This window comes from Grampus griseus, assembly GCF_964374135.1.
Source record: "Grampus griseus genome assembly, chromosome: 11".
NCBI classification, from domain to species: domain Eukaryota; kingdom Metazoa; phylum Chordata; class Mammalia; order Artiodactyla; family Delphinidae; genus Grampus; species Grampus griseus.
In genome coordinates, this window is record NC_139005.1 from 36,424,139 (window position 1) to 36,438,694 (window position 14,556).

General features: G+C 41.5%; 1 protein-coding gene across 3 annotated transcripts in view; it reads left to right on the plus strand.

Annotated features, from left to right (window-relative positions):
• Window positions 1–14,556, plus strand: part of ANO6 (anoctamin 6) — a 202,198-nt gene that overhangs the window by 164,008 nt on the left and 23,634 nt on the right. For all 3 annotated transcript variants that reach the window (XM_082666609.1, XM_082666610.1, XM_082666611.1), the window contains 4 exons: window positions 4,338–4,563; window positions 5,611–5,780; window positions 5,976–6,073; window positions 12,527–12,657. In XM_082666609.1, coding sequence (XP_082522735.1) covers window positions 4,338–4,563; window positions 5,611–5,780; window positions 5,976–6,073; window positions 12,527–12,657 — 625 coding nt within the window. The remainder of the gene's footprint in view (window positions 1–4,337; window positions 4,564–5,610; window positions 5,781–5,975; window positions 6,074–12,526; window positions 12,658–14,556) is intronic.

The window sequence follows — 14,556 nt, forward strand, 5'->3', positions numbered from 1 at the left end:
ATTTTAAAAAGTAATACCATGAAAAACTAGAAATAAATCTTGATGAATATACAATCTCTAGATGTGGAAGAAGTTTCAGAGGAAAGTATTTAAAGATTTCCATACATCAAAAGTGTCCTAAGTTTAAACAAAACACCAGAGGAAATATTTGTTAACAAAAAGGGCAAAGGGTTAATTCCTTCAGTACGGAAAGACTTCAGAGCACTTCTAAGACAACACCAAAAATCTCAGGAGCTGAGAAGGCAGAGAAGATGAATACACATTCAGAAAGGGACAAAATATTGTGGCAGATGTCAAACCTCAGTGGTAATTAAATCAGTGCACATTACAGTGAAATACAATTTTTCACCTGTCAAGTGATAAGCCTCTGTGTTTGTAAGGCTGAAGTGTCATAGTACTCCCATACCTGTGCTGTTGGACTTTTACGCTGCGCCAGCCTTCTTAGAAAGCAGCCTGGCAGCACATGTCAGAAGTCAGAAATATTCATATGCTTTAATCCACTAAGCCAGCTTTTAAAAACTTTTAATCAGGAAGTATTTCAAAATGGCAAGTAAAAGTCAGACATATATATATATATATATATATATATATATACACACACATATATAATACATATATAATATTTTTGTTTATATATAAATGTTATATAAATATTAATTATACATACTATATTTATATATATAAAACCTCAGCCAAAATGTCCTCCTTCCAACCCTTCATACAGTAGAAAATTGTGCAGCCATGAAAAAGTATGTCCACGAAAATATTTTATGATATGTAAAAATGTCATGATTATGATAGGCTTAAGAATAAAATTAATATGTGAAATATTTTTTATATGAAAACAATGCATAGTTCTGAAGGAATTACACCTATGTATAGATGCATTTTTTTCCTATTTTTATTCTTCATTTTGATAGTTGGAGTCTTTCAATTGTAGGTGACAGAAAATCAATCTCCAATTGGTTTAAACAACAACCAAAAAATGGGGATGGGTGAGATTTCTTGGTTCCTGTAACTGAAAATCTCATGTCTGAGGTATGACTTCAGTCAAGAATAGATACTGTAGCCCAGATGATGTCAAGGCTGGTTTTGTTCTGTCTTCACTCTGTGTCCAGTGGTGTCCCAGCATGGTGCTTCTAGGCATCCCTCATGGGTGCAAGATGGCTGCAGCTTTCCAGATCTCACATCACATCCAAGCCAAGAAAGGTCTCTTTTAGCAGCATCCCCTGTTGACAGAGGAAGCTCGTCTTTCACATGGGCACTAGCACATATCTCCTCACATCTTGGTGGCTCTTTTTTTTTTTTTTTTTTTTTTTTTTTTTTGCAGTACGCGGGCCTCTCACTGCTGTGGCCTCTCCCATTGCGGAGCACAGGTTCCGGACGCGCAGGCTCAGCGGCCATGGCTCACGGGCCCAGCCGCTCCGCAGCATGTGGGATCTTCCCGGACCGGGGCACGAACCCGCGTCCCCTGCATCGGCAGGCGGACTCTCAACCACTGCGCTACCAGGGAAGCCCCTTGGTGGTTCTTAATAGGTTATTTGCCAATCCTTGAATCAGGTGCTGAGGCCAATAGGATGAGACACCTGTTTGTCTCAAACCAATTGGGATCTACATCTGGAGCCCTGGGGAGGGTGGGGCAGTCGAGCCCAAACCACTAGACTAAAAATAGAAGGGAGATTATTTACCCTAAAGCAAAATCTAGGTCCTCTTGTAAGACAGGGGACAGATCCAGGGCAGCAAAAGCAATCAGTGTCCACTACCAGGTACTTTCAGATTTTCTCTAATGAGCGTATATTAAAGTTATGATCAGAAAAGAGGATATGTAATCAACTTGAGGAAGGAGAATGAAAAGTTTTCCTGTTTCCTAAGAAATATTGAACCCATTAAGTGCTCTGAAGAAAAATGGAAACACGTCAAGTTTGTAAAAGTTCTGAAATGAATTAGAATTCATTTCATAAGCCACGTAGGGGGCAGTGCTATATAAAGGTTTGTGTATCTTTGGACTCTGAGTATCTCAGTTCTCTCACTTACTAGTTGCTTAATTGGGGACAAATAGCTTCATCTGTGTGTGGCTCTATTTCCTCATCTGTAAAAAGAGAATACTACCTACCTCACAGGATGGTTGTGAGGATTTAAAAAATATATGTGTGCTGAAGCAATAGTAAGCATTAAAGAATCTTACCTATTATGATTACTTAATATGTAATTTAAAAAATTAGTAGCAGAGTTTTAAAATATGTATATACTATCAATATTTAAATGGCCTGTATGTGTTATGATGAGAGGAAGACTCGATATACCTTCTCTAATACATTTTTCTCAGCCTTAATTAATTTTCACATCTAATCATACACACACACACACACACACACACACACACACACACAGTGTCATTCCTTTCACAAGTATGAAGCCTTAACTGTGAAGAAAAGGAGACAATGAGAGAGATTAAAGGAGCAAATATAATGCTTTCTCTACAAACTGATAGCTTAAAAAGTAAGAAAGACATCTTTTTAACACTTTGGTCACCATAATCATAGCTAATATTTAGATAGTACTTTTCATGTGCTAGGGCTTAATGTCCTAATTGTTTTTACCTGTAGTAACTCATTGAAGCCTCACAATAATCCTATAAATCAGTTGCTTTTACTATCCCCTCATTATATGGGTGAGGAAATTGAAACCCCCAAAGGCTAAGTAATTTGCACAAGGTCCCCCCAGCTAGCGGTGGAGCTGGGATTCGAACGCAGAAGTCCGGCCATGCTTGTGGATCACTCCCTCTACTGCCCTCCGCAGGTGGCAACCAGCCTCCCTCTGTGACTGTAAACAACATGACGTGATTTGCTTGGTACTGAAATTCATATTCTTTGTAGCTTTCTCTATCACGGCAGTCATCACGAGCCATCGGAGACATTGAATACATGCTTCTGGAGTGTGTCCAAGAAGGTAGATGTAAGGAAAGCAGTTTAAAAATGGGACCTTTGATGTACCTTGTTCAGTGGCCAGAGAAAACCTGCCTAGTAAGGAAGTGAAACCCTACCAGTCACACGCAGATTATGTTTTACACACCCCCCACTGACCTTGGGGCTATGCAGTCAAAACTACAGTAGACAAGGAAAATGAATCCTGTGCAAGTGCAGGTATAAGTAACTGCCAGTTTAAGGTCTCAAGATCCGAGTACGAAAAGTGTGTGAAGCGTTTATCGTCAGAGACCTGCCTGCTGCCATTTCCAATAGTGACCTTGGGGCGTCTCTGCAGCTTCACTGGTCCTGTTCAGAATCTCCTCAGCTGCGGGAACGAAGACAACAGCCAGCACATGCTGACCCCTGAGTCAGTAATAGGTGCTCTGTTGGAAGGAAACATCCTCTTAATGGATTACAAATGAGCAAAACCCACTCATTCATAACCTAAATAATTCCATAATTATTATTCTACAAAGGGATGTTTTCACTGGTTCTGCTATCACAGACTTTTTTCTTCTACCAGAACATGCTACCAATTACTCCATTTTTACCCCATCTGAAGATTCTCTCTCTCTCTCTCTCCCTCTCCCTCCCTCCCTCCCTCCCTCTCCATCTCTCTCTCTCTCTCTCTCTCTCTCCATCTCTCTCTCTCTCTCTCTCTCTCTCTCTCTCTCTCGCTCTCTCTCGCTCTCTCTCGCTCTCTCCCTCTCCCTCTCCCTCTCCCTCTCCCTCTCTCTCTCTCTCTCTCTCTCTCTCTCTCTCTCTCTCTCCCCCCTCTCCCTCCCTCTCTCCCTCTCTCTCTCTCCCCCCCTCTTTTTATTAGGCCTTCTTTTTTAGAGCACTTTTGGATTTACAGAAAAATTCACAGGAAGTACAGAGTTCCCACAGACCCTCTCATTCCCTGCTCACAGCTGCTCCTGCTGTTAATATCTTCCATTAGTGGGTGCACCAACTCTTTTTTTTTTTTTTTTTTTTTTTGAGGTACACGGGCCTCTCACTGCTGTGGCCTCTCCCGTTGCGGAGCACAGGCTCCGGACGCGCAGGCTCAGCGGCCATGGCTCACGGGCCCAGCCACTCCGCGGCATGTGGGATCTTCCCGGACCGGGGCACGAACCCGTGTCCCCTGCATCGGCAGGCAGAGTCTCAACCGCTGCGCCACCAGGGAAGCCCGCACCAGTTCTTTTGACTGCCATCATTTCTTCTCCTTTCTTTGAAATTTAACGTGCTTGATTTTCACCTCTCTTGTGGCATTTATGTGAGATTTACATCACTTCACAATGCATGTTGTCCATTTGAGCATGGGGCCAGTTTTTAAGTGTAAAAGTATAACCATTTGTGAGTCTCATGCTGCTGTGTTTATTGTGTTTTCAGATCCTTTTGATCATTGCTTCAGTTATCGGCATCATCGTCTACAGGCTCTCAGTGTTCATTGTATTTTCTGCAAAACTTCCCAAAAACCTTAATGGAACAGACCCAATCCAGAAGTATCTGACTCCACAGATGGCCACGTCCATCACCGCTTCCCTCATCAGCTTTATCATCATCATGATCCTGAACATCATATATGAGAAAGTGGCAATCATGATTACTAACTTTGGTAAGGTCCTGCTATATATATAGCGTGATGTCTAAGCCATTTTTAGAATCAGGTAAAAATAGAGACTGTACGTTTTAGGCATTTCAATTCCAGTATGTTACCATTTTTAGAAACTTTCAAGTGTAAACATATTTTCTCCAGCCTGTACGAGAAATGAATTATCTCCTGCTTTGCATTAGTAAAAGGGACAAAGCAAAGACGATCATTATAAAGCCCAAGCTCTATGTAAACAGATCAGTGCTGAATAATATTTTCAGTTACATTAGATCATGTACCCTATTGTTGAAAGTAAATGGTCTCTTTATTGCAAACAAGTGGAAGAGGGTCATGGTTCCAGTGGCAGATCTGCTCCTGCATTGCTGAGAGGACAAGCAATCACAGTGTTACGTGTCTTCCCCCCACGCTGTTCATATTAATATAGCTCCATTCTCATCAGCTCTGGCTTTTATAATAAAGGTTTCTTCTCTCTGGCTTGTATCCCAGGCAGCTGCTTAGTAGCCAAAGTTAAGTGCTTCCCACATGCTGCATTTGGCTGGGTCATTCTCCAAATGGTCATCTTTGGAGTGGTCATCTTCTGAAAATGATAAGACAGATTTAAATTCTAAACTAGAAGGATGACCTGTTTTGTCTTCCCCAGATGCTTCTAGCAAGTTGCCCCGTGTTTTGTTTGTTTTCTTCAACAGGCCTACCTTATTGCAGTTCAGGAGGACAAGAGAATATCATTTAGCAGGCTGTTCAACTTTAATTTTCTGTCTTACGTTGAAAGAAGACAGTTCTTGCCTATTTGATATCATTGTGCTTATAAATTTTAAGGAAAAGTTGACTGTTTTCTGCCTTGTGGGACATTGTGTTCATGGGGGAGAAACTCTTACAACAATGTGTAAACTTGGAATTAACATAGTAGCTATATTAAGAAATTCAAAACAGCTGAAGTGGAAACTGTGAATTGTATTTTTTTTAATCATGTTAACTCATGTATCAGTGTCTTTGATTACCGTCTCAAAGCTGTTCACAATTTTAAAATCTTAACATTTCTTTTAACTACAGAACTCCCAAGGACCCAGACTGACTATGAGAACAGCCTAACCATGAAGATGTTCTTATTCCAGTTTGTCAACTACTACTCTTCGTGTTTCTACATCGCATTCTTTAAGGGCAAATTTGTGGGCTATCCAGGAGACCCAGTTTATTGGCTCGGAAAATACAGAAATGAAGAGGTGTGACTGTAGAATTGTGTTCTCTTGACAAGTTAAGCTGTCCCATGTTTTCTCTCAGTTGCTCAATGAAGAGTTTCTTCATTGTACATTCCTTAGATTTTTTTTTTAGCCTAAACAAGAATACCAGAAAAAATAAAATGAATGACTTTTTCATGTTAGACCCATTTAAATAGGACTTTCTTTTTAATATTTCAGTGTGACCCAGGTGGCTGTCTCCTTGAGCTGACAACACAGCTCATAATCATCATGGGAGGAAAAGCGATCTGGAATAACATACAAGAGGTGTTACTTCCGTGAGTACCGAGTTGTGTGATCTTAGGGATAGAATGGCCCACCCATCCAAGTCATTTCCCTGCATGTCTAGCTGCATGCAGCCACCTCTAAAATGGAGTAGACCCTCTGCTTATTAAAGGTCTCCAGATAAGATGATCCAACCAACAGGGTACATGTATCCAGTGTTTAATAATTATATTTTAAAACCTCCTTCTTTATATTGAACAAAAATCCCCATCTGCTGTAGTTTTTTCCTATTAGCCCATTGTTGGTGGCTGTTGGATCATAGCCCTTTGAGAGATGGCTCTTGTTGGAGCTTTGAACTAAGTTTTTCCACAACTTCTTACAACTCTCTCCTCCTTTTATACATGCATTTAAAAATCAGTAATAGTAACTTGCTGAGTTCTAGTATGTGCCAGTCACTGTATTAAGTGCTTTATTTATCCCTGTCATTTAATCATGCAAACAATCCTTACTTTTACCTCCCTTTTGCAAATGAAGAATCTGTGTTTTAATGAGGTTAAGTGATTTGCCCAAGTTCATGTAGCCAATAAGAGGCTACTGTGGGGTTCAAATGTAAAACCCCATGGCTCCAAACCCACGTGCTTTGAAGAACAGAGGTTCTCTTATGGTCCTAAGGCACCAGGTTACATAGCATGTTGAGAGACGGATGTCTAAAATAACTACAAACGTTTTGACTTACTGTTCTTTTCCTAGAAATGAGAGGAACAGATGTTAGCTGAGGTCACCCCATCCTTTTAATTTTCGCATAAGTCCGATCCCATATCAGAGTGGACAATTCCAGTGCCATCTGCAATTTCTGCATATTTCAAGGAGCTTATTGTATTAGTGTTCTATTGCTGCTTCAACAAGTATCCCCAAACTCAATGGCAATAGGAAGAAAATAGGGGGAAGAAGCCCCACAAAACAACAACGAATTTACTGTCTTGTGGTTCTGGAACTCAGAAGTCTGCAGAGGTCTCACTGGGCTAAAGTCAAGGTGCTGGCAGGGCTGTTTCCTTCAGGCTCTGTGGTAATCTGTATCTTTGCCTTTTCTAGCTCCTAGAGGCCACCCGCATCCCTTGGTCCGTGACTTCCTTTCTCCATCTCACAGCCAGCAAGATTGCAGGTCTGTGACTCTTTTCTGTGGTCACAGCTGCCTCCATCACTCCTCCCTTCTCTTCTGCCTCCGTCTTCCACTTTTAATGACCCTTTGATTACACTGGGCCCACCTGGATAATCCAGGCTCGTCTCTGTTAGAGTCAGCTGATTATCAACCTTAACTGCATCTGCAACCGTAATTCGTATGTTCTGGGTATTAGCATATGGACATCTTTGGGGGGACCGTTTTTCTGCCTACTACATTAACCTTTCAAGATAATTTCTGGCTCTGAGTTTCTGTTCTCACGAAACTGTTGATCTCTCTTCTGTCTTGCCTCCCTCTCCTGTACTTTCTGCCCCTGCCAGCCTGAACCAGAGCGCAGCCTTCTCAGTGACCTGCAAAACCACTCACACGAGCAGGACTTGCTGATGTTTTGGGGCATGGAAGAGAAACTCAAACAACTTGAATTTCGAAACGCACAACCTCCATCTTTTTAGTCCCTTATCCCACTATACACCTGGGAATTTTGCTGCTGTTGTTGTTTACTTATCACCCTTCTTTGTAGGCTCCAGAATCCTGCCATTCCGCCCCGTCTGCCTCCCGTCACGTCCAACTTCCTTCTCATTCTTTCTCTTCCCTCCCCTAACCTTTCTTCTCTCTCCCTCATTACCAAGTTTCTGTTCATTCTCTTTGTAGAGCAGTTAAATTCTTTTTTTTTCTTTCTGTTTTTGTAGAACAGAACCCTCTGGGTTTCCGTGTGTCCTTCCACATTTCTTCACCAGGGCTTTATCCTCCATCTTCAGTGAGAATTATCAGTGTCTGTCTGTAAACAAAGACATCTCCCTTTTCCCCACTTCAAACCGTCCCCCTCAAAAAAAGATTCTGATCTTAGCTGTGAAATGAATATTTTTTTGCCCTGCTGTGCAGTAGACAGCCCTTACCTTGGGCTCACAGTTAGGTTTTTCCCAATGAGTAAAAGTAGGTCATGTGCAAATAATACTATGTTTCTATGTGAAAATAAATATATCAAATAGAGGAAAGGCTTATTAACTCATTACCAAAAAAAAAAAAAAGCATTTTCTGAAGGAAATAGGTTAACTATTTAACACTAAATTTTTATGAATAATTTGTTGTCAGTGAGCTATTTTCTAATTTAAACAATCAAGGGGAAGAGTATGTTTCCTAAACGGGTACTCACTGAGAAATTCATCCAAAATGAAACTTGTTCACATGAAATATTTAAAAACAAAGGATGTATTATAGTATCTGTGGTCTGTTCACTTCAGGTAAGCACATTGTTGCAAGTTCCAGTGATCTGAACTTCGCCTTCAGATATTTCTACTACTAGCCTTGTTTGAAAACTCGGAGCACTAAATCAGCGCTCCAGTACCAGTCCATGGCCCGGGGGTTGGGGACACCTGCGCTAAATGTTAGGCAAATTAGAGAGTGGGTTGGGTTCTTCCCATCACTGCTTCTGCTCTTTGTAAAGGTGCCAGTTTCCTTCCTACTTTTTCATACAAACTTTTAACATACTAAAGATATATCAGTTACTTTTGCTACCCCAAACTACACCCATCCCAATAATACATAGGAAGGGAAAAGAAAACTTATAAAATTTAGTAGCTATTTTCACACCATTTAAATATGTCAAAAGGAACATAGTGAAATGAATTTCACCATATACTCACCTGCCTCCACCCCCAACTCCACTTGGGGTCCTTGACTAGGATTCTCAGAGCAAATGAAGGCCATGTGGTGCTGTGATCCAGGCTCCATCTGTGGAGGTGGGGGGGGGGGGGTCTCTCCAGCACCTGGGTCAGCACCTGGCATTTAGTAGGTCTTCAGTAAGAGCCAACTGAGTGAATGAGTGACTCATACGCTTCAAATACAAACATCAGTAAATTAATAGAATTGTTTGTTGGACCCTGAGAAGAAGCTTAGAGCCCTTTGGCCTTCCTAGCCTCACTTTTTTGATAGTTGGGGCATGCCTGGGAATTTTATTCTGTACTTGACAAAAAGGCTAGTACAACTCCTGTATTAAGCCTCTTGCTCTGGAGAAATTTTATGATAAAATGTTAAGAAAAATAGAGTTAAATATCCAAAATGCCTTAGCATTGTCCTTTGCTGTTTAGATAATGGGTGGCTGTAATTTTCTTCTTTATATGTTTTCTATATTTTCCTCAATGAATATTCGCTATTCAGATAATAAGCAAAAGTAAACTCTTAACAAGAGGAAATGTCTCTTCTCAAGATATGATTTGGCTAGAGAATGAATCAGAGACGTACAATAAGAGAATCGGAAATGCAGGGATCCCTCACTCTACACACTCGGTCTTAAAATTCAGGAACAGTAAACTCAGGAGCAAAATAGATTCAGATGGTGAAGGATGCTTGTATTCAAAATTAGCCAGTGGCAATGTCCTAAACAGAAATGGTGATTAGTATGTGGATTAAATATGATAATGAGGAGACAAAGACAAAATGGGGTGTAAAGGGCTTCACACCATGCTTTACACATAATAAGTACTCAGTAAAGAGCAATTTGTTATGATACTGTTACACTAATACGCGTGGTCAATTGCTAAGAAAATTATTTTGTAACCCCTGGTAGAGGGAGAAAGCTTCCAGCCTTGGCCAGGGGAAGAAGTATCCAGTGTCTGCACTTTTTTAAAGTTCTGTATGTGATTCTCATGTGCAGTCAGGCTGATATCCCTGTACTAGAGTCATAACCCAATAGAATATGCAAAAGGCCAAGGGCAGTGATGAATGGACTGCAACCCAAGATTTCCTGCTACAGATGAGTGGTTCAACTCAGACTGAACAAGAGGCTCAGAGTCGAAGATCAGAAAAGCAAGCTAGTCATTTCTTCTCATTTGACCTAATATGATTGGTGGCGGGGGGAGGCAGGCAGTATGGTACAAGAAACAAGTACCAGATGAGTTAGTCATGCAAGTGGCTGCCAGGACAGAAGTTTCATCCTGAATCCAAGTCATCATGGGTTTGGGTCCCCGATAGTAAAAGACCTGCTTCTCTGGGGCATGGAGAGGATTCCGCAAGAGGCTGAGGCTGGAAGTATGAGGCAGAGTGAAAAGTAAACCAGTAGAAACCGGTGATCTTGAGTTTGGGTGTCACGATGGGTGATGGATGTGTGCAGTCCTTGGTGCCATGTGCACGACAAGGCCCCTGGAACGTCTGTAAAACTGCGGATTCCTGGCCAAACCTCAGACTTGACTGATCACAGAGCTCTGGGTTGTGGCCTAGGAAGGAGCACCAGGCAACAAGCGTTCCACATCATTCTTGTAAGTGCTGGAGTGAGATCCGAGTCAAGATGCTGAGTCACTTAGGCTGCATTTACTGTTGGCCTCAGCCAGTTAGGCTGTGTTGGTCAAAAGATGATCCCACACAGGGGATTTTGATGTGTTAGGAAGTTTCCTAAATACCTCACCTGTTCTGAATCATTTAATACTGATAACAACCCTGGGCAGTGTAGGTTTTATCACCCCATTTTATGTGAACTTTGACTGAAGTTAAATAACGAATAAGCAATGAAGTGTGGATTCCGATGCAGGGGTGTCTGAGTCCATATCCCCTCCACTTCCACAGCCTCCTGCTATTCCCCTAATGTCATAGAAGAAAGAAGTGGGGAAAGATTGTGAAGCCAGGACCATGTTTTACTGTAGAGAAATCTCCCCTTAGCAAACCTTGGGGGAGTGGTCAGTGAACAGTTAACACTGAGATCAGTAGCAACGGGCAACCCATCGTGGTCAGTTTTTTTTTTTTTTTTTTTTTTGGTGGTACGCGGGCCCCTCACCGTTGCGGCCCCTCCCGCTACGGAGCACAGGCTCTGGACGCGCAGGCTCAGCGGCCATGGCTCACGGGCCCAGCCGCTCCGCGGCATGTGGGACCCTCCCGGACCGGGGCACGAACCCGCGTCCCCAGCATCGGCAGGCGGACCCCCAACCACTGCGCCAGCGGGGAAGCCCATGGTCAGCTATTTTTAATTCCCCTCTTAACACTGTGTGTATGCGTGTGTGTACACACGCATGTTCATGTGCAATGTATACAGTGGTCTTTACAGTGAAATCCACACAAACGTGCTGTGTCGTCAGCTGGAGCTTAGCCAGATGCTAAGTTGTTTGTAGTTGTTGTGCGTCTTCTGATGAAGTCGACAAGTAAACCACAAGCCAGCTGTTGCTTCGGGACAACAGCCCTGTAGGCTACAGGTGCACACCTTGTTTCACTGCCAACTGTTTCCGATTTCTTTTCAGTTCAAATTGCCATTAAAAAAATGGGGACGGGGCTTCCCTGGTGGCACAGTGGTTGAGAATCTGCCTTCTAATGCAGGGGACACGGGTTCGAGCCCTGGTCTGGGAGGATCCCCCATGCCGCAGAGCAACTAAGCCCGTGGGCCACAACTACTGAGCTTGCGCGTCTGGAGCCTGTGCTCCGCAACAGGAGAGGCCGCGATAGTGAGAGGCCCGCGCACCGCAATGAAGAGTGGCCCCCACTTGCCACAACTAGAGAAAAAGCCCTCGCACAGAAACGAAGACCCAACACAGCCATAAATAAATAATTTTTTTAAAAAGAGGTATCTCTAAACATTAAAAAAAAAAAAAAGTGGGGACGCTTTCATTTGGCTCACAAGCTTCTGAGAAAGAAAAATGCATAACCCAAGAGGAGACACCAGGCTGCTCTGCGGAGCAGCATCCAGTAGGGGGCAGAGCACTGGGCCGCCAGTTGGGGCTGTGTTTCCTGCAAGCTCTGCACTGACTTTGAGGAAGCATGTCACTCCTTTGGTCTTTAATTTGTTCAGCTGAAAGTAGGGTCTTGGACCTGTTTTATCCGGTGTCAAAGTATGTCCCTTTTCTGCTCCGTGCCCCTCAGTGGCTCCCCACTTCCTTCAGAGTGAAAAACGGCCCAAATCCTCACCGTGGTCTCTTAGGCTCCACCCCCTGCCACCAACAGACTTATTTTCCTCTTAGCCCCGGACCACACTGGCCTCCATGCTTTGTTTATTTTCTCTGGTGATTTTCAGTCTGGAAAGACCATCTTCGATAATAGCAGGGAAATGGGGAAAAAAAAAAAAAAGTTAATCAAATGAGGGAAAGTATCTTTTAAAAATTAAAATGCCCACATGAAAAGGAGGTAGGAGGAAAAATCATAGTAGTTACAATTTGGATAAAGCCAGGTATGTAGTCAATACTATTTTTCAAAATATTTTGGGGTAGGGAGGCAAAAATAAAAAGAAATTGAGCATGAAAACAAGAAATTAAATTCTTGGGAAGATGATGTGTTCAGCTCGAAACATCAGTAATACTTTTATGCCCTTGGTCTGACAATATTCTGATTGATAATTTGATCTTTTTGGCAGCTGGGTCATGAATCTAATTGGACGGTGTCGCACAGTTTCAGGAGCAGAAAAGAAAGCCCCACGATGGGAACAGGACTACCATCTGCAGCCCATGGGCAAACTGGGATTATTTTATGAATACCTTGAAATGAGTAAGTCGCTAATGAGATTTTGGGTGATATGAATTATACTGGAACATGTTTTGGATTCCAAAAGCATCGATTATAGAGCCGGATAATTATCTAGCCTGTTGAAATGAAGAGGAGTCCGTTTTTCTCCACTAGATAAAATTATACAATCAGGCTTTCAAATAAGGTGACTGTGTGTATCTTTGTCAACATTTATGTTGTGCAAAGCTGAAGATTTATTACCCAGCAATGAAATGGAATATTAATCGAGGTATGTCTTCACCGTTGATTGTTGGAGGATTCTAACCATGTTGTCTAAGAACGAACTCAGAGCTATTATTAGATGTGACTCAGCCTGGGCTGGAGTCCATGCAGCACAGCTGCTGGCCAATACCCTTCTGAACAGTCGTATAAGCAAGCCTGTGCAGAAAGCCCGTGGGAGCAAGGGTCACAGGGTCCCCCCCTCCTCCACATCTCACACTTGCCTTTGACATTATATCTATGTCTTCTGGCCAGTGGTTTCTGCCTGGCTCCTTGAATGACCTCAGGGCAAATCACTGGCTTGAATTCGGAACTATTTTGTTGGCCTGGAATTAAGATTTAGCACAGGTCTCCTCCTTCTCGAATGTCTTTGTGCATTTCTGTAGTATTTACTTGGGCTCTGTTTCTCTTCAGTTGAACTTGATTTTGAGCTCTCAGTTGCCTTTAAATGGATGCATCTCAAAATAGATTTCCATAGGAAACACCATCTTTTCTATTATGCATGACACACTTTTATCTAATAGAAGGCTAACAATAGACATGTTTTGTATCTGTGCCCTTTCAGCTCACCACTGTGTTGAATTACAGTTTTTTAAGCTTAGGAGAACAGGAAAGGATTTTGACAGGCTTTGCATTTATGCATGGGGGTTTGTGTATTTGTAGAGACACCCCTTTGTGGTTCCTGTTTGTCAGTCTGCAGATAGAGGGAGGTTTTTATTAAATCACATTCTATATACAAAATAATTGCTTTTAAAAATATACATTATACATGGAAACGCACCTGCTTCCTTCAGTGAGTGAAAGGTTCATCTTGTAGCTTCTTCAGTCAACAATGCTTTGCGGCCGGGAGTCTATTTGAATTTCATTTTTGCTTTTGTTATGTTTCGTGACCAGGTTCCATTAAGGGTGTAGCTGCAGTAAATAATGTAGAAGCTATGTTTATTTATTTATTCTGTTTATTTTTAAAAGAACTATAAGACAATTACCTGTTATTCCAAAATGAGACATAATTGTAAATATTTCTTATTGGAGCTATTATCAGCATTAATAATAACAGCATTCTGTGGCAGAATATCATTTGTTATTTTAACACAAAAAAAAAACTTGGAAAAGTTATTTTTACTGTGTTTAGTCAAATAAATGGTATTGAAAGGAAAAGTTATATAGTCATGCTTTGGGGAGAAATTGATAGGACTTGTAGAATTTCATAGTCTCATTAAAATAATTACCAACTAAATAATTTGGCCTCACATGGATGGACCTAGAGATTAGCAGACTAAGTGAAATAAGTCAGATGGAGAAAGACAAATATAATGTGATATCACTTATATGTAGAATCTAGAAAGATGATACAAATGAACTTACTTACAACACAGAAACAGACTCACAGACATAGAAAACAAAATTATTGTTACCAAAGAGGAAAGTGGGGGAAGGATAAATTAGGAGTTTGGGATTAACAGATCCATACTATTGATACTTTATATAAAATAAACAACAAGGTCCTAATCTTTAGCACAGGGAACTATATTTAAAAATAATAATAATAAAATAATTCAGCCTCACACTACCCTATAAGAAAGGATGGAATAACAGTGGTTATAGAGAGATTAAAAAAAATTTTTTTCTTTTCCATTATGGTTTATTACAGGATATTGAATA